Below are 20,700 nucleotides of genomic sequence, written 5' to 3'. Positions count from 1 at the left end.
GCCTAGTTTGGAAAATTTACGGAAAATGAAAAAGAAAAAATTGAGCACAAAAAGAAAGGTTTGGAAAAATTTAAACATAAAAAAAAAATTATGAAAAATATATCATAATTTGTGAAGGTCATAAACATCTTTAAAAAATAATTAAAACTGTCATTATTATGAGTCTTTTAACAATTCACTATAATTATCTTAAATAATATTAATTTATGAAAAGTTTTTATAACCCCACTAAATAATAATTATTTTTAGTGAATAAAATATAATAATAAAATACTTTGGACACTATCCATGTTAAAAACATATATAATATTATCCACTTATACTGTGTCATCTATGTGACACGATATTTTATAAACTGGCTCGAGTCCCTAACAATCTGTGGAACTATAATTTCTCTTTTTATGCATGTATATTCGACTTTACATGCGTAAAAAAGACATCCCAAACGTATCTTTACTAATTTATTTGTTATTATTAATAAATAAAAAAGTTTTAGGATGAAAGATACTGTAGGGTTTCTGAAAGTAAAGATAAGTAGGCAAGAAAATTGAGAAAATATACTAAATTCACTAAGGTTAATTTCTCTTAGAAATGTCATAAATATTAGGAATATCTAACAAAGCTTAATTCCTCTTACATTAAATCCACCACCACAAATGTTGGCATGGGAATTCATTTTATTGACAAGATACTTTTGGAACGGTGGATCCAATCGTCCCATTAACAATATTTTTACAAAAAGCATAGACATGTTTAGAAGATTTTGAAGAGACAATATTAATCTGATCCAATGTAATGTTGAAACAACCAGATGGACTACAGTTTAAGTTAATTGTTTTCTCACTTTCAGAAGTTCCGTTGAATCCTCTATAAGTCACTTCACTCACCCTCACTGCATCATCTTCCTGTTACCATAATTATTTCAAATCAAAATATTGAAATCACATATCATAATAATGTGAATGCAAATTCAAGTTTATACCACTTCACTTAGAGTTTTAATGCCGTAGTATTGGTCTATAATAATTGAATTCTTAGCATCTTGCAGTATGATTTCCTCAAACATGATTTTTCTTGCATACCCTGATCCACCCTGCATAAAATTGGAGAATGAAAAGATATTAATTAAGATGATACCATGAGATATTGAATGGTGGAGACTTCACATTAACTATAAAAAAAAGGTAGATTTACCATATATAAGGTACAAATCTTACTTTTTCAAATTGTTTTTATAAGATTGAATTATATTTAAAGACTACTTATTAATAATGTATGACCAAACAATTAGTTACAGACGAATGATCAATCGGTCAGTTATCTTGATGGGCCAAACTCTCCGAATATTAAGAAATTACTAAACACTAATTAGCTTAGAATAAAGTGTGATTATCAAGAATTAAGTCGTAATTAGGTCGTCCTTAACCTACACATCATTCTGAAAATTATAAATACAAGTTTAAGATAAAGAGATAGGTGAAATAAAAAGATACGTGATTACATTTAATATGCATTAATTTTTAAAATTGTTGAATCTTTACCGACTTTGGTATCGGAATACCTTCTGCAGATAACATTCAAGTTTAATCGAACAAACATTTAGGACGAATAGTGTTAAAGACTAGCATTCGGATCATCTTAGCATAGTAAATATTTTACCTCGATCCCATAATCAAAATGTATTTTAGAGAGATTTGTTATTTTGGATCCGGTCTTAGACTATCCATTAGTTTTATAATATATATATATATATATATATATATATATATATATATATATATAAAAATAAATGTTTGAAGTTGGTTTTGTAAGGTTCTCATTTAATATTGAAGGATAAAATATCAAACAAAAGTTAATAAAAAATATTATGATGTATGAAGCATTGTATATATAAGTTACTCACTGTCCATGTCTTGATTCTTGCTCCATTTGTGGTGCCAATGAAGCTGCAATTTTGTACATGTACCTCTTCGACTGTTTCATAGGATTTGTTTCTGCCAAGGCTTCCAATGCTGCTTGATTCATACATGTTTCATTACATGTCATGCACAGTTCAATCAAATATTTAACTTTACTATTACATCAACTTTCATAATAAAGAACAATTAATTTAACATTACAGAAACTATATATATGATACAATTTATACAAACCTTATCCCGTGGCCTCCTATGCAAAAAAGTCGAGTTGCATTGATGTAAGAAGAACCACCATTGATGGCAATACAATCATCACCTATTTAGAAAGACATGGTAAATTACAATGTTTCACATAGTTTAGCTTAAATTCACACTCTATAACGCATTGAATACGATGAAAACTTGGTTAACCATATCAACAAAGTATATTACTTTAAGTACTTTCTCCATGTTATCATCTTAAAATACCTCTTCAAACAAGTAAAATGTATTTTTTTTCCTTTTAATTTCATTTTGAATTCTCTGTTGAAATTTTATTATTATTTCTCCTATCTTCGAAATATACTTATATGATTGCTTTTAATGTCTTAAACTATGTTAAAAAAAGTTTAATACACTGAAATTAGTATATTTTGAAGATACGACAGAAAAACAATATAAAAAACTAATAGAAAATCCGAACTATTTTCTTAGTTTACCTGTTGCCAGAGTAGAATCTTGGATTACTATATTTTTGGAATTGGCAATGTCAAAGCCATCAGTGTTAGGACTTTTTGGAGGAGAATTGATATTGATGTGAGAGAATAATGCTCCATTGCAGCCATTTACTGATATGTGAGCTCCAGGGCTGTTACTCATACTTAGAGATTTAACAGTAAGACCATTACAAGAATGGAAACGTAAGGACTGCATCACATTCATATGAAAATTTTCAGCCAGAAGGCTTTGAGATTAAGAAAAAAATTAAAATCTGATTCCATTTTCTGTGCTAAAGAAATTTCAAGTAAATGAGGAATGGGATAAGAAAGAAAGTGAAAAGTAGAAAAAGAATGTGATATATCATACTGTTGGCCTTCTGCATGTTCTGCATTTCTCCCACCAAGTGGAACCGTTGCCATCAATGATTCCTCCATCAGCCTCAATTGTCAGACCATTTACATAGAATATCTTAATCCAACTGAACGAATCACCATCCCATTCATCCATACATGGAGCAACTATCTTCCCTTCAAACTGCAACAAAATTAGAGGAAAAGAAAACAAAAGGAGAAGAAAATTATCAAACTTGACTATTAATTTGAGTAAATGTTTTTGTTGAAAATCTAATTATGAGTTTAAGTGATACATCGTGTAAAAATCAGAAAATTAAACATTATATAAAGAATAATATTCATAAATAGATTGTTTTAAAATTTGCTAAATGTGGTTTTTTCATAGGTGTTTTCTTTATTAATAAATATATTTTCCATTCCCCATCTATTAAAAAAAATGACGAGATTTCTCAATCAACTATAATATAGTCTTTACATGTGGTTTGCTGACGAGAATCTTTTATATTACTTTCGTAGAGTATAGAGTATAGAGATGAAATTCTTTACAATTTAATTTGATAATTGTATCGTATAACCGTTTAATCAACTTAAGACCATATAATCTTATCATGTATGAAATATCTAACTAATCGATTAATGAGTAAGATGAGCTTTAAGATTAAAGAAAATTACATTAAACTTAAGTATGATCATTATATGTTCGACCATAATTAGATCATGTTAATTTGAAACTCATTTCAAAATCTATAAATAGAAGTTTAAAATATTGTGATAGATTAATTATATTTAATACACATTTATTACTATTATTGTTGTTGAATTTTTACTGACTTTAAAATCAAATTAGCTTATGCAAGTAACTCCCCAATCAATTTGACCAAACAATAATAAATTTGAAGTAAAGGAAAATTTTGGGTTAAATATGTTTTTAGTCCCTAAACTATTGGCCGTTTCTGGTTTTCGTCCTTCTTTCAAAGTAAGGTACAATTTGGTCCTCATTCTTTTCGAAACGTTCGTTTTAGTCCTTGAAAACTAAACACTGTTTAAAAATTTGGTCCTCATTTACCAACAAATGAGGACTAAAACCAAAATTCCGAGGACTAAAACGAACGTTTCGAAAAGAATGAGGACCAAATTGTACCTTACTTTGAAACAGGGACGAAAACCAGAAATGGCCAATAATTTAGGGACTAAAAACATATTTAACCCGAAAATTTTTGACATATGCTTAGGGTCAGAAGAACGATCAAAAAGAAGGGTTAACCTCCCATAAATCGAACAATAAGATCTAATATTTATAATATTTTGAAGTAAAAAATATATTTAAACTTATTAAATACCCTATTAAATACCTTAATGCCAACATTTGGAGCTTTGCATGGACCATTTAGGTTTAATCTTTTCACCAAAAATATTTTGTTTGAAGGTATCAGTAGAGTTGCTGGTTCTTCCTCTCCACACATACCTTGCCATGCATTTGAAATTGCCTACAATCAATTAACACAAATGGTTAAAGATCACTCCATTCGTTAGACAAAAATTTATTACAATCAAATGATTATTGTAAAAAAATTCAAATTTTGCTTTCACTTTAAAAGATTGTTTTGTAATTTACAATTGAATTAAAATTGTAAGATGGTATTAAAGTTTCATCAAGATGAAAGCTGCTTATCTAAAATCCGTTTTGAAATAAGTCATTCATTATAAAGAAATGTGATTTATTTATTTGACTATTTAAGGTTAGGCAAAACCAAAACCAAGAATGAGGAAAGTATATATAACACATTTATATAAAGAGTGAGAAAAAAAAAAGATATATACATTTGAATCATCAGTTGTGCCATCACCAAGAGCTCCATAGTCCATCACATTAAAATATTTGATTTGGGTTTCATAATTGTGTTTCAGACAGAACGTGGCTGAAATAAAACCTAGAATCAAGATACCACTCATTAACCTTTGCATTTTTTACAAATTCTAGAATAACACTCTTTTCTTTTTCTTATTTCTGAAAGAATTGATCCTTCACTGTAACCAGTGATCAATAAATATGGAATTGGAAAAAAGAAATTAAATGCATAAGGTCATAATCATTAAATTGCACATGCTTTTCTTTAAGGAGTAAAAGTAACTTTAAATAGGTCACTGATTATTTATTGAACACTAATTCCGTTTTGGGTAGTCAAAACTGTAGTAAATTAATGTTAAAAATTAATTTAAAGACAAACTATTTATAATTTTTTATTTATAAAAAATTATTTTAAATATTAATAGTTTTTAATTTATAAATTAATATAAATTAGTCGCTTAGTTGTTATTTAAATATTTTCTTGTAAGTCATCTTTTTCATGCTCATCATATATAATAACAATAGTTAAAATAAATATTTTATTGAAATTATTTTCAAAGTGTTTTTTTTTTCACACAGAATTTATTAGCTGTATATTTTTATCTAAACAAATATATTTTTTTTTGATCATTTAAAGAAGAATTAAATAAAAGATAATGCGTTATTTCAACATTTCATAAATGCTAACTGAAAAAAAATTCAAAAACTAATTAAAATAAAAGTTAACATTAAAGTATAACTTATTTAAATAATATATAATAAACATTTTATTATTATTATTATTATTATATATATATATATATATATATATATATATATATATATATATATATATATATATAGTGAAAACACGTGTTCACTTCTTTTTAACATATTATATAAAATCTATGGGAAATTACCCACTGAAGTGACGCAACCTTTTCCAAAAAAATTGTCTGTCCAAAGTTATCCACAAAAAATAAAAATCCATGGAAAACGTTTTCTATGAGCATATTATTCAGAGTTCGTGAACGAAACACTATTACTCAGGAAATTTGAATGTTTTTCACGAATTTTTAGCATGAAAATTTTAAATTTTTCTTATAATATAAATTAGTATTTAAATTAATTATCATACAGACTAATTACTTTTAGTCTCTATAATTCATTGTTATTTAAATATTTTTTACAGTATTTGTCATCTAAAATAATTTTAGTGACTTATATATTTTCATGGTCATTCATACGTAACAATAGTTAAAATAATAAGTAGTTGGACTTTTATTGAAATTACCTTCTAAGCGTAATGGTATATACTAGTGAATATTATGTCAATAATTGCATGTGGTTGTAACAACAACTCCCTTAAATTATTTTTATGTGATTTCAAAGGTATGTTCATATCACTAAACCAAAAATATTTTTGTGGTTAGAGTTGTTGGAAGAACGTAGAACCCTGAATTTTTAACTACAATTGGTGAAGTCATATGTGTTAAATATGTAAAATTTTAAAGTTTTTGGTTTGTTGTTGTTTGAATGTGTTGAATTGTGATAATTTGGTGAGAAATTGTTTGAAGATATTGAGATTTGAGCAATTAGCCTCACACACAAAAATATATTTACTCGGTAGAATATGCGCTAGTTTCATTGTACACAAGCAAGCGATTTAAAGTAGTTGTGTACATCCATCTAAATCTCTTAGAATAAAACTAAAAACACAACAAAAAAAATAAAACGAAAAAAAATTATACTTGTATCAAACTAAATTTATATCCTAGCAATATAAAAACTAAAACGCAAGCCTAACTAACCTCCTTGTTGCTCCGCAAAAATAAAAGCAAAGGAAATTACAAAAACACCATTTTCTTAATTTAAGTTAACAAAATTCTCATAAACTTCAATTTTTCATCCTTTATTTGGTTTTCCATGTGCATGACCCTATATCAAACTTGCTTCTTTCAACCAAATTTGGATTCTTCATTTTCTTCATGTTAGTTGTGTTGTCTTTCACCTTAACTAAACTCTCTAATGTTTTGGACGACTTGTTCTTTGTTCTACCCAACTTTCCAGTAACATCAACCAACTCGTTTCTGACTTTAGACGGCTTCTCAATAATCTTGGCTGACCTCTCAACAACATTGGCCAACCTAATATTGTCTGAAATTTTACTCATCATATTTTTTGTCATCTCAGTATAAGAGCATCTCACACCCTAGTTCTTCTCAGCATCTTCATCTTCCTCTTTCCCGTTTTCATCTAGTTCAAGAACACTAGATGTTTCCTCCTCCTTTTCAACAGTTGTCTTCTTCAGCTCCTCAAGCTCTGTCTTCTGTTTATTCATAATCTCGTTAGCTTCATCCAGAAGTTTCCCTATCTGATGAATCTCTTCTTCTTTTTTGTTTGAGTTTATTCTTCATGTTTGTCGCACCATTTACCAATATTACTTCATCCATTGTTGGAACCTAGCTCTCCATGTTCACACTCTTTATATTTGAGCTTTTTGTCATAAAGAAGATTTCACACTCTTGTTTTGTATCTTTAGTAAGGAGATTTTTCTTCCCTTCCCCTTTGTCTCAACCTTGCAATACTTTGCAATGTGGCCAATCTTACTAGAGTTGTAGCACTTCTTCGATCTGCACTCGTTTGCATAGTGGTCGTACTTGCCACACTTAAAACACCCAACTTCTAACTGATCCCCTCAGCCTTTACCTTGTCTTCAGTCACGCAAATTCTTCTGATCGATTTGCTCTTTACTATCATCCTAAAAATTACCTCGCCTACATCCACATCGTCTCTGAGTAATCTAAGTTTCATTCGAGTCAAACTGTGCATGTAGTGCTTGATCAAAAGATTCAACACGTTCATCCCAACTCCTTCTTCTTTGTTTGTGGGCTTCTAATGACCCAACAAGTTCATCCACTTTGAGAACTAACAAGTCCTTCGATTCTTCGAAGGTGCACACGATACTTTCAAAATCTTTTGTGAGGAATCTCAAGATTTTTCTCACAACCCGGCTAGGTGGCATTTGTTCTTCATTCCTGCCAAGTTGGTTGACCACCTTCTCCACCCAAGTTATGTACTCGATTATATGTTCTTTGGGCCTCATCTTCAATTTTTCAAACTCTCCTTTAAGAGCTTGTTTTCGGACTTGTCTAACGTGGTTGTCACTTGTATACGCAACCTCTAATATCTCCCAAGATTCCTTTGTTGATCCGGCATTCGCTATTTTTTTTAATCCCGGCTCATCATCTACTACATTGTAGAGAAAAAATGTACTATCATCCAAAAGAAAAGAGCTTTATAAAAGGTTGGAACCCTACAAAAAGGTGATTCATTACCACTCATAAGCATGTCATTCCTATGATATAAACCTTGTTTCCTTTTGTTATCATTATGATATAACTGATATAACGTTATGTCTTTTAAAATTGATGTATGTATATAACCCTATATTCTCTTACAAGTACAAGAGCTGGAACAGGTTGTATACTTTGATGAGGTATTTCAACAAATTCATCTTTGAAAGGGATTTATCCAATTTATTGATGAAAGGTCTCAGAGGACACATGTAAGCAAATACTTTTACTATTATTTGCTTTAAACTTTAAACTTATACTATTGTTTCCTTTAAACTTCTTTCTTTTACTGACAATTTGCAAAATCGTTAACATGAAGAATTTTCAAGTAGGCTCTCATAAGTCAGATCTAAGCAAGGGTCATGCCCTGATGCATCAGAAGAACATAATAGTGAGGATGACATCATTAGAACACAATGTTAGGTTGACGTTGTCAGTGAAAAAAAATAAAAGACAACTATATGGACCAATAAACTTTGTCTCTAGAAGCACAGAGTTGTCTTCAACAGCCTCAGTTCACCAACACCGTCCTAGCAAATACCCAATCTAGCCTAACCCATCCTAGTCCAGCCACATTCACAACAGTAGTAATTGGATGACGAAGAAGAAGAAAACAATTATGATAACTATGTAGATTATTAAGACTTTATCACTTATAAACATATTTTTAAAACTTCTATGTTTGTTTGAAGTGCATTATAAACATGTATGTGATGTTTATGTGGTATTGTATTAATGTCATCTCGGATTTGATTGTCTTTTTTGTTGTCTAATTGGTATTGTATTAGTTTATGTCCAGGATTCAATGTGTGGTATGAAAATATAGTCATTATACTGGTATGGAATTTGAATTTACCAATAGATAAATATGTTGATGATATTCCGTACTGGTCACATTATGAATGAATAAATCTTTCAATAATTATTAGCAGAAGATATATATTATCGATAACACTTTTATTGAAGAATTTTTTTTTTGGTCGATAATTTATCAAAAAAACAATCATTATCAATAAATTTTTCAGTTTTCCGTTTTCGACAGCTACTAACCATCAATAAATTCAGTTTTTTATGTAGTGTATAATTTCAGTGAAGAAAAAGTGACTAAGCAATAGCAGGTGTAAAATCTTAGACTACTGATAATACAAGTTCTTCAAAAGTCTTAGTAATGATATTTTTTTAATGTTTTGTGAAGATTTGACAATTTAAAATAATTGTCCGAGATTGTTTGCAAATAAAAAGTTATAAGTTTTATAATATTGTTATCTTTTATTTAAAACTTACAAGTTTTGAATTATCTCTAGTTTAGTATATAGATTTTTTTTATGTATAGTAATGTTATCTGTTTGTCTTGATCATAATAATTTATATGAGTAAATGATAACAGTTGGAGCTAGTTTAAAGAAACAAGTACTATAATTCTTAAAATTTGTATAAAGAAAACTTATATTTTAATATACTAATTTTGATCTCAACTAAATTCTTTTTGAAATATTATTGTAATTTTATTTACAATTAGATTAATATAGAATTTGTTTATGTTTATGATTATGTAATTCCTCCTGTTATAAGTATTTGGTAAAATACCATAAATGGGTTGTTTATAAAACCCATATCACTATCGTGCTTTCCTTTCTCACCTTATCCATTATCACGTTTTCCACGTTTAAACAGTGGAAAAGGTAATCTTATTCCAGAAAAAGGAAGTCCAACAAAATCATCTCGCTAATATCATTTTCAATTTGGAATCATTTGTCACTTTCATCATTTTCATGAACCTTTTCTCTGTAATAATTAAATTGAATTAAATTCAAAGAGCAATTGGAGATATGTGTAAATTTGATGAAAATCAAATTGGAAAGAGATTTGTACGTGACCTAGTTAGTTACTTAATAAAAAAAACTTGTAAATTATTATTAGTTTATTATTGTGATTTTTCGTAAATAAAAATCAAATTACAGACTTATGCATTTATACTTACTAAAGGAAGATTATCTTTGTAATTATTTTATAACTATATTTGATGTAAATATATTTTTATTGACATAAATTATTTTATTTTTTAAATTTTATATTTATTTTTTAAATTTTAATTAATTATTTATAATAAAATTATAAAATTATTTTATTTTATATCTTATCTTTTTAAATAAATTGAATTTTGAAGGAAATTGAGAAAAAGTAAAAATATAAATTTCCTTTTCTGTTCAATCAACAAAAAAATACATTTCTTTTTCTTTTATAATTTCTGTCGAAAGTCTAATTCTTTGAATCATTTGAAACCAAATTATACATCAAGATCACAAAAAACTGTATTTGGGATATTAATTCAAATATAAATTGGTTAATAGTTAAATTAATTATTTAAGACTATGTCTATCTAAATTTATTTTAATTCAGAATTAAGTTTGTAGAATGAAATGAAGCATGTAAAATTTCCATGGTGAAAACAGTGTCACTGTCACTTATGTTTTCTTCATTTAAGGGTAATAATGGAGAAACAGAAACTCTTTTGTCAGCAACATCATCATTGGTGAGTAATTTTCAGTTTAGGATAATTTTCTTCTTTATGATTTCCTTGAACCCTTTTGTCTATAAACTGAACTGAATTGAAACTCAGAAACCCAGCTAAGTAAAAGAAGATGACACAAGTGAGGAACAAGCAAGTGCTTCTGAGGGACCATGTCACAGGTTTTCCAAAAGAATCCGACATGAACATTGTCGAAAGTACCATAACATTGAAGCTTCCACAAGGTTCCAATCATGTCCTGCTAAAAAATCTGTACTTGTCCTGTGACCCTTACATGAGGAATCTCATGAGCAAACCAGAAGGATCCCCCAATAGTCGCGCCTACACTCCTGGATCCGTAAGTAATTTTTTTTTCCTTTTGTTGCTGCAAATTATGCAGTTTGATTCGTTAAATAATGTACTTCTTGTTTATGGACTTTTAGATACATATATGGGTTTTGTTTATGTGAATTAATCTTTGAAAGATGATGTTGTTGGCATGTTCATGATATCGGGACCGGTTTGTGTAATTGAAAGGTTTTAATTGGTTTGAGTTGTGAATATTTTGTTTGATAATCAGATGGAATCAATGCATTTCAGGAAGTGGGTTTTGCAATTTGTGTTTAAAATTCTTAAAATTTGTAGTTTTTGAGATTGTTCTTTGAGTTTAATCGCTATTCACACCATCAACCAATTGGAGTTGGTGATGATTATGAGTTTTGAGCTAGCTGTTGTGAAAGTTAAGAAATTTATTGTGTAAGGCAATTGTATGATTGAATCACACTGTAAAAACTCTTTACTACACATGCAATAATTTGCTCTTATTGTTTTAGTTTTTCACTTTACCTTTTGAATTGAGATTGAAGTTAATCAAAGAATGTTCATGATCGAAACTGCAATTGAAGAATGTATCTTTGCTTCCGGTGATTAGTGTTAGTGATTGCAGCCATTAACAGGATATGGTGTGTCTAAAGTGTTGGAGTCTGGACACCCAAATTATAAGGAAGGTGATTTAGTGTGGGGATTTACCAATTGGGAAGAGTATAGCTTGTTATCCTCTGCTCAAATACTATTCAAAATTGAGCACACTGATGTTCCACTTACCTACTACACTGGAATTCTTGGTATGTGTTCTGTAATTTCAACTTACACTGTCTTTGAATGATGCATTTGACATTGATATCATTATGAACTGCATGTTGGGGTTTATTGAAGTTTTGTCATGAATAGATTACCCTTTTTTAAGTTTCATTGGGATAAAGGGGTTAACCATCACGGTGTAAGGATTTGTTTGGACAAGGTTCTCCATAAGAAATTTCAAAAGAGAAAATTTAGAAGAAAAAAAAGGAAAGCCTCTATTCTCATTTGGAACTGAAAGTGCAGTTCTTCACTGCCTTTATATATCTGTTACAGCCTTGTATGGGTGGTAATCTCTCAGTTTTAGTATGTATATTTTCTGTTATATTTTGAAATTATACATTCTGTTTCTTCATCATATGAAGTTATATTATATCCAGGCAAGCATGCAAGCAAGAATCTTTGTAATCAGCTCCCTTTTATTCTTGTATGTTTAGTATTAAGGGTTAAGCATCATAGAAGAACATGATGTGTAGGACTTGGTTTTCTGTCTGTTTGTTCCTATTTCCTTCTCCATTTGCTTCTTTTGTTCAGTCAACGTTATTGGCTATTGATCACTGATTCAGGAGACTTGTTGGCTGATCAGCTTTGATACTGAAGAGAACAAACATTGTATCATGGTTCTATTTCATCTGGAAGTTGTTGCTAAATTCTTTTATAGGTCTATTGCTGTGCATCTACAACTCTGTGATCTACTTCTATCAATTTATATTACACTTTTTAGCTTTTAATATTCTGACTCTATACATGCTTTCTCTTGATTTCGTTGAGCTCGGATTTTATAACATTAAACGTTTTGTTCTTGGATGTTGTAACACAGGTATGCCAGGAGTGACTGCATATGCAGGGCTATTTGAAGTAGGCTCTCTCCAGAAAGGAGAGAGAGTTTTTGTCTCAGCTGCCTCTGGTGCAGTTGGTCAACTTGTTGGGCAATTTGCCAAACTGAATGACTGTTATGTTGTTGGAAGTGCTGGATCTAAAGAGAAGGTATTGTTGTAATTGTTTAAGCTAGGTATACCTCAATCCTGCATAAATCAGCATCACCTATTCCTTATCTGTTCCCTTGTTTCTAACATTTCTTTTGTTTTTTGCTCAAGAAATACTACTATTTTGGTTAGCCTGTTTGTCTTGTTTCTGATGAGTTTTTAGGTTGAGCAATTTATCTTTTATAAACAACCACTTCTCAATGAAAAGAAAACTGAGACATCTTGCATTCATTTTTTTTTTATTTCCAAAGATTATTGGTGCCTTAAAATGCAGAAAACATCTTATTCTGGAGCACATGGATAAACAGTAAAAGTAATTTCTTTATGACTCTATGCATGAATTCAGTTAAACACTACTATATTTGCACTTGTATTCACACTGGAATCCAACTCGCTTCCATCAGAAAATAAAAGAAGGATTTACTAAAATGGTTGGTGCCATGATTAACATTAGCACTTGTTTTTCTTCTAAATTCTGATACCAAAAGAATATGGTAAAGGATTATGGTGACCATATCATGTTGGAGATCTCACATGGCTAACTAACAGTATATAAGTGAATGGAAACTTCATTTTATAAACTGTTTTTAAAAGGTTGAGTTAGACTTAAAGTCCACTTCTTGATATATCCTGAAATAAATTATGCTTTATTAGAGAAAAATACTTAGTCCTTTCACTTGAATATAAATTTCTTGCATAATCAGGTGGATCTACTGACTGATAAATTTGGATTTGATGGAGGTTTTAATTACAAGGAAGAGCCTGATCTTGATGCAGCTTTGAAAAGGTCTATACTCAATAGTATTCTAAAGATATTTAGATCTCACTTTGTTTTGCTCATCAAAACTTTAAATTACTGTTCCTGGTAATAAAACATGGTGCTGCTGTAGTGACTAATGTATGTAATTATACAAATCAGGCACTTTCCAGAAGGCATTGATGTCTACTTTGAGAATGTTGGAGGCAAGACACTTGATGCTGTACTCCTGAACATGAGACTCCACGGTCGCATACCTGTCTGTGGAATGATCTCACAGTATAATCTTACTGAACATGAAGGTGTAACAAATTTGGCACAAATCATATATAAGAGGGTTCGTTTGCAAGGTTTTAACTTCATGGATTGGGTTCACCTATATCCCAAATTCTTGGATTTTCTTCTGCCTAACATCAGAGAAGGGAAGGTTGTGTATGTGGAAGACATAGCTGAGGGTCTTGAGAATGGTCCCTCAGCTTTGGTTGGCCTTTTCAGTGGCCGCAATGTTGGAAAACAAGTGCTTGTTGTTTCTCATGAATAGAGAAGCATTTGGTTTTTGTGTTCTCTGTTGAGTTATCAGTTTTACTTTTGGATCTTCTGTTTAAAATCTTACAGTCTTTATATAACCTTTGCTGTATGATGATGCTCTCTGTAGTATCAATGTAATCTGCTGTTTTCCTCTTCAATAAAAGCATTTTGTTTCTCTGTGTTATCATCTATTATGCCAATATCTGATACGACAATATTTAAAAATAATAAAAACTTATAAATTATTATTATCATAAAACTATTAGTATTTTATAAATTAGATACTTTACTAGTAAAGTATCTTAAAGTAGGATGATATGTTATCAGTTTCTTCTCTTATGGTTTTTTGTTCATCATAATTTAACTATCTCTGCATAACCTTTGTAATCATCCTTACTCAACTGTTTAATGATTCTTTCTGCTTGTGATTTTCTTCATGACAGTATCAGCAAAATAAGATTTTGGGTCCTTAGTGGGGTCAAACTTATCCCCAAAGATTCATGCAGAGCCTTAAACATGGTCATCATTAGCCTGATCCAGGAACAAGTGTGTCCCTCCCAAAAAGCTATGCACTTTTTGATGTTTGTTCAATTCTTGTCTTCATAGATATTTTTGAAAGTGAGCATAGATATTTAAGCAGGGATTGAAGACTTAACTCCTGCAGTTAGAATTGGGAATTGGCTTTTTTATTAGTCTTGTGTAATCTAAAATTTTATATTGTATGATCTAAAATTGATTTTTAATTATTCTAAATTAAGTCACATAATAAAAATTAGAATTGAATATGTTTTGTCTCTGTGTTTTATGAGATTTATGGAAAATATTCTTTATTAAGAGTGTTTTTTTCACGTGATAAATGAATATTGAATTATAATATAATTTTCATATGTCATTTGTTGGAAGAGACATTTTTCTTGTTTTTTTCTTCTGCAATGGAGAACAAAAGAACAGCTGCAATCATGATGTAGTGAAGACAATGATGACATAATATAATGAAAGAGAATATTTTAGCCTTTATCTTGTTACTATGGGATACAATTAGTAATTTTCGGGTGCAGAAAGAAAAAACTTGGGAGAAACTATTAAAAAGGTTGTTTGACATGATACATTTTATAGATAAATAAGTACTTATTCTGAGTATTTGTTCAAATGGAATGATAAAAAGTGAAAGATTGAAAAAAAAAAGGAAAATTAAAGTAAAAATAAATAAATTAATTAAATCCTTAAAAAATTAATAGAATTAAATAAAAAGCTTATAATAGCACATGATTAATTTGACATAAAGAAAGAAAAAAGTGTGGTACGTTTTTCTTTTCCTTTTACAAAGCCCAAATGAACTTTCTATCGTATTTGCTATCCTGCTTGAATTTAAACATGTAAAAAAAGTATTTTGAATAAAAAAGTATTTTCTAGAAAAGGATATATCTTTTATATACAAATAGTCCATATGGTATTGTAACATTTCATTTAATAGTATAAAATTACTAAATAAAATATTATAAAAATTTGATAATACATAACAAATAGATAAAAAATATATATATAAAATATTGATATAGTTATCCATTTAATAATTATAATAATATAGCATATGTAATCAACAATTGAGAAACTACAATAGTTGTTTAAAATGAAGAAATTCTTATACATATCTACGGGATAAAGTTATACAATTATGTTTTTTATCTTCTACAAAAACATATCAACACCTTACTCATCATCTTTTCGTACTGAGATGTGATCATTGTAAAAGCACAACAACATATAAAAGAAAAGAAAATAGTGTAAGTTAGTGTACAAAAGAAACATCATAAGACAATTTAATTGTATCAAATACTAGTTCAATATATAAAGTACTAGAACTCATAAAAATACACATAACAATTGACCCCTATAACACTCTTAAACGCACAAGTAACTCAAACTACCTTTATGAATAACACAAGCATGATCAGAACACATCATTAGGACCATTAATCAACAAAGACTAAGAAGAAGAACACAAACACTACATGCAAGCCAACAAGGGCCATATGTAGCAGAAGAACCATCAGACCAAGACAAAAAAACCAACTTATCCCGTTGAAGAAATTGATTAGTTATTTTTTATGAACTCACAACTAGGAGAAATACTACGATCTCCAATCTTTAGAAAGATGAACGAATTGTAAGAAATCTTAGAGAGAAGAAAAAGAGGGTTTTAGGAAAAAGTTTCTAGAGAGAAGACGTGTTTTTAAAATAATGAAACTCTTTTATAAAATTTACATTTATACCTTTACTTTTAATATTAAAATAATTCAGTCTCATCATTTTAAGCACAATATCAATTCTAAAACACAATTTTCTAGACTTTTACATTCTTCCATATAATATTTTTTTACTTCAAAAACTTTAACTTACTAGGAAATATATATGGGTCTGACTATTTCATATTCTCATCTAACTCCCATGTAGAGTCACTGAATTTCCTGTCCTAGACTACCTTGACTAGATTGATTGATTTTCCTCTAAGTTGCTTCGTTTGGCGATCCCCTATAACAAAAGGTGGCACCTCTAATGAGAGATCTTCTCTGACTTGTCCTCTACCTCTAGCACATGAGAAGGATCAAGCATATACTTTCTCAACTAAGAGACGTGGAAAATCAAATGAAGGTTGGCTAATTGAGGAGGTAAAGCGATCTCATAAGTTATTGGTCTAATTCTTCTCAAGATTTGATATAGACTAATGAACTTAGGAGAATGTTTTCTCAAATGAATAACCCTTCCCACACTACTGGTTGGGTTACTCTCAAGAAAACATGTACTCCAACTACAAACTTCAAAGGTTTACTCCTTTAGTAAGCATAAGACTATTATCGACTCTACGAGGCCTTCATCCTCTCTTGTATCTTTTTCATCGTTTTCGTTGTTTGCTTCAACAACTTAGGCCCTACCAATATAGCCTCTCCATCCTAATATCAACATAAAGGGGTTTTGCACCTTCTGTCGTATAAAGCTTCATATGAATCCATCCTGATATGGTAATTGTTATTGTAGATAAACTCCACCAAAGGCATAACTTCATCCCATCCACCCAAATGATCTAATACAAATGTCCTCAACAGATCTTCAAGTGACTTAATTAATCTCTTTTATTGTCCATCTGTCTGAGGATGATAAGCTGAACTCATCCTCAGCCTGCTACCCAAAGAATGTTGTACCCTCTGCTAAAATCTAGAGGTAAAAATCAGTTTTTTGTCTAACACAATACTCGAAGGCAACCCATGCAGCCTTACTATCTCCTTAATATACAACTATGTCAGTTTGACCATGCATCCTCATATTAATTGCTAGAAAATGAATGCTCCTTGTTAAATGATTTACTATCACCCTGACAACATCATTACCCTTCACAAACTATGGCAAATAGGTAACAAAATTCATAGCTATGATATACCATTTTCACTATGGTATCTTCAACTGTTGCAACATCCCTTTTAGTCTTTGATGTTCCAATTTTGTCTTCTAACAAGTTAAACAAGAAGCTACAAATTAAGATACATCATGTTTGATACCTAAGCACCAGAAAGAATCCTTCAAATCTTAATACATCTTGGTCATATCGGGATGGATGTCAAGACGAGTATTTTGTCCTTCTTCAAGAATCAAACTCTTCAACTCAACATCATCCGGTACACAAACTCTGCATTTGAACCTCAAAACACCATCAGATCATAACACAAAATGATGGAATCTGTTTTGGGAACTAAATGGAGATCCACGAAGGGAGCGTCAACTTAAGCTAAGGTTAGGAGATTGAAAGAAGAAGAAGGAATTTCAAGCTTGTTCTTCTTTCCCTTATGCCTTAGAAGACATTAGATCTCTCATAAAGAGCCATGGTTAAAGAAGATGGAAGAAGAAGATGGAGCTTTAAGGATTATACTCTTGTGGAAAATCACAGTCTTCTTCTTTATTTTAAACACTTTTTGTAAATATGTAATATAGTCAAGGGCGTCACCATCTTATAGAATACTTCAATGAATCTCCAATGTTAACTAGCTAGACCCATAAAACTTTGTACCTCTGACACAAACTTAAGACACTCCCATTTAAACAGGGCCTCCAACTTGGCCAGATGCACAAATATTCTCTGAGCTTATATCATAAGTTTTAAAAAATGCACTTCCATCATAAAAAAACTCACACTTAGATAGTTTGGCATACAACTTCTTCTCTCTCAAAATGCCAAGCACTGCTTTAAGATGTTCAACATGCTCTTCATGAGTTTGGAGTAAAATAGTATGTCGTATATGAATACCACAACAAACTTATCTAGGAAAGACAAAAATATTAATTACAACAAAAAGCATAACTACATACTCATAATGTCCATATATGAACCTAAAGGATATCTTTTGCACATCTTCATTCTTGACCAAAATCTGATGGTGCCCCAATCTTAGATCAATCTTTGAAAACACCATTGCATTATGCAACTGATCTATCAAATTATTTATCCTCGATAGGGGAGTACTTGTTCTTGATAGTCAACTTATTCAACTATTTGTAATTCATGCATAACCTTGAGCTACGTCTTTCTTTTCTACTAACAACACTTGGGCTCCCCATGGTGACACATTGGGCTGGAAAAACTACTTTTCTAACAATTTTTCTATCTACTTCTTCAACTCTACCAACTCTGCTAGAGCCATACCATAAGGAGCTATTCCTGGCACAAAATCAATAGAAAATTTCATTTCTCTCTGAAAAGGCAACCTTGATACTTCCTCAGGAAAGATATCTCCAAACTCTTTTGCTATAAAGATATCCACACTTCTATCACCTTTCTCAACTTCCAAATGAGTTAAGATGATGAATCACTAGGACCCCTTCTTGATTTATTGCAACACTCGATGAGAACACAACACCACATACTCTACTAAGCTAGGGAACAACAACCTCTTTTCACTACAATCAATAAGAATGTGATTGACAGATAGCCAATCCCTTCCTAAGATAACATCCAAACCCTATAGAAGCAAGCATATAAGGTTGACCTTGACCCTACGGCCTTCTACTATCACTGGACATCTGACACACAATACTAACATCATAACTAAACTAGAGACTAGAGTAGATACCACAAGATCGTACTACAACTCTTACATTGGTAGACTCAACTTTTTAACACAAACTTCTAATAGAAAGGAGTGTGTCACTCCAAAGTCATATAACACGAATAAAAATTTACCAGCTATCTCATAACATCCAACTATAAAATTACCTGAACCGGTTGCCTCGACCCTGTCATGACATAAACTCTCCCTGAAGCTTGAGATCTATCACCTTTCCTCTTCTATTGAATTTGAAACATTGTTGCAGGTCTTGGTAGAGTGCTTTTATTAGAAGAACAATCTTTGAATGCCCCTTTTTCCCATAATTGAAACATCTCCTAACATTACCAACTGATGACACATATTCCTTATATTGGCCCTTCATACTAAAAGCATTGAACTTGGGATAGATTAAATTGTTCCTGAGAAGAAAACCCTTTAGTCTCTTAAGGTTAGGTCCTAGAATATGGTTTCTTCCTCTCCTTATGTATAAGTTTGGACCTAGATGATCCTCCCACCTTTTGTTGTTGTCTTTACTGACTTTCCATTTCTCCCTTTAAGTTCTCCATCACCATTGCCTTCTCTACTAAAGTAGGGAATTCTTTAATAGAGAGAGGAGCTATCATCAACTTGAGATCTCCCATTAAGTCATTTTTAAACTTTCTACATTGTCACTCTTCATCCATTCTCAAAACATGAAACCTTCCCAGATGATTAAACCGTTCAACATATTCAGATATAGTCATACCTCCTTATACCAACTGCAAAAACTCCACTTCCTTCGCATACTTCACACTATTTGGGAAGTACTCAACATAAAATTTCTTTTTAAATAGATTCCAAGTGATGTTCTCTCCACTTTCTTTCATCATCATCTTCATACTAACCCATTAGTCTATTGCTTCCCCAAATAGCATATACTCTTAATAGGTTAATCTGTTCTACAACTTAGTGCCTTTAAACTAAAATTGCTCAAGACTTATAGTGCAAGATGGTGCTCGGCGGTGCCCTGCCACCACTAAGCGACAAAGCATTAGCAAAATTTGATGCTCAGTGGTGAAAAAAGGACATTCAACAGTCTGGAGCAAAAATGTTTCTATACTTGCACAACCTAGCTTGCGCTTAGCGCCACACCAAAATCGCTTAGTGCTATACCAAATTTCAGCACAAATTAGATTTGTTTTTTAAGTGAAATGAAACTTGATCAACTGCTCAAATTGGTATTCCTTTTCCAGAGAAATGGTTCAACACAGTTTTTATACCTTAAATTCATACTAATTTATACAATTGCTCAGCTATTCAATTCTCTCAGTCATAAAATCACAAGCCAAAACTCAATTCAATTATTAAACCATACCATTTAATTCAAACATAACATCAACCAGATTCAACAACATACTATTATCAATCAGAATTATCCAACTCACGCACATTAAAGCAACTAGTTTCCTTTATGTGAAAGACCACCAATCAGCTCGATGACCCCTGTAACACTCTTAAACGCACAAATAGTTCAAACTGTCTTATGAATAATG

At 30.6% G+C, this 20,700-nt stretch overlaps 2 protein-coding genes across 2 annotated transcripts; one reads left to right on the top strand and one right to left on the bottom strand.

Annotated features, from left to right (window-relative positions):
* Nucleotides 1-675: 675 nt before the first annotated feature.
* Nucleotides 676-4,965, bottom strand: LOC148192699 (putative polygalacturonase At3g15720). The gene is made up of 8 exons (XM_088099847.1): nucleotides 4,793-4,965; nucleotides 4,324-4,458; nucleotides 2,985-3,152; nucleotides 2,618-2,825; nucleotides 2,154-2,235; nucleotides 1,904-2,012; nucleotides 983-1,093; nucleotides 676-905 (listed from the first exon to the last, which is right to left on the bottom strand). Exons 1-8 carry the CDS (start codon nucleotides 4,934-4,936, stop codon nucleotides 678-680), a joined length of 1,185 nt encoding a protein of 394 aa, XP_087955973.1. The 5' UTR covers nucleotides 4,937-4,965; the 3' UTR covers nucleotides 676-677.
* Nucleotides 4,966-10,671: 5,706 nt separating this feature from the next.
* Nucleotides 10,672-14,256, top strand: LOC124847962 (2-alkenal reductase (NADP(+)-dependent)-like). The gene is made up of 6 exons (XM_088098702.1): nucleotides 10,672-10,688; nucleotides 10,776-11,022; nucleotides 11,611-11,788; nucleotides 12,622-12,788; nucleotides 13,492-13,574; nucleotides 13,707-14,256. Exons 2-6 carry the CDS (start codon nucleotides 10,798-10,800, stop codon nucleotides 14,083-14,085), a joined length of 1,032 nt encoding a protein of 343 aa, XP_087954828.1. The 5' UTR covers nucleotides 10,672-10,688; nucleotides 10,776-10,797; the 3' UTR covers nucleotides 14,086-14,256.
* The last annotated feature ends 6,444 nt before the right edge of the window (nucleotides 14,257-20,700 follow it).

Source organism: Vigna umbellata, chromosome 9, assembly GCF_029865625.1.
Source record: "Vigna umbellata cultivar VRB3 chromosome 9, Vumbellata_1.0, whole genome shotgun sequence".
Classification (NCBI taxonomy): domain Eukaryota; kingdom Viridiplantae; phylum Streptophyta; class Magnoliopsida; order Fabales; family Fabaceae; genus Vigna; species Vigna umbellata.
This window is presented reverse-complemented; position numbering and strand designations above follow the sequence as displayed.

Coding starts and splice junctions, on each gene's coding strand:
- LOC148192699 (XM_088099847.1), bottom strand. CDS start 4,936: ATGCAAAGGTTAATGAGTGGTATCTTGATTCTAGGTTTTATTTCAGCC. Junction 4,459..4,792: donor GCACAACTGATGATTCAAAT/GTATATATCTTT, acceptor AATTGATTGTAG/GCAATTTCAAATGCATGGCA. Junction 1,094..1,903: donor CAAGAATCAAGACATGGACA/GTGAGTAACTTA, acceptor AATTTTATGCAG/GGTGGATCAGGGTATGCAAG.
- LOC124847962 (XM_088098702.1), top strand. CDS start 10,798: ATGACACAAGTGAGGAACAAGCAAGTGCTTCTGAGGGACCATGTCACA. Junction 11,789..12,621: donor CTACTACACTGGAATTCTTG/GTATGTGTTCTG, acceptor GTTGTAACACAG/GTATGCCAGGAGTGACTGCA. Junction 13,575..13,706: donor CTTGATGCAGCTTTGAAAAG/GTCTATACTCAA, acceptor TATACAAATCAG/GCACTTTCCAGAAGGCATTG.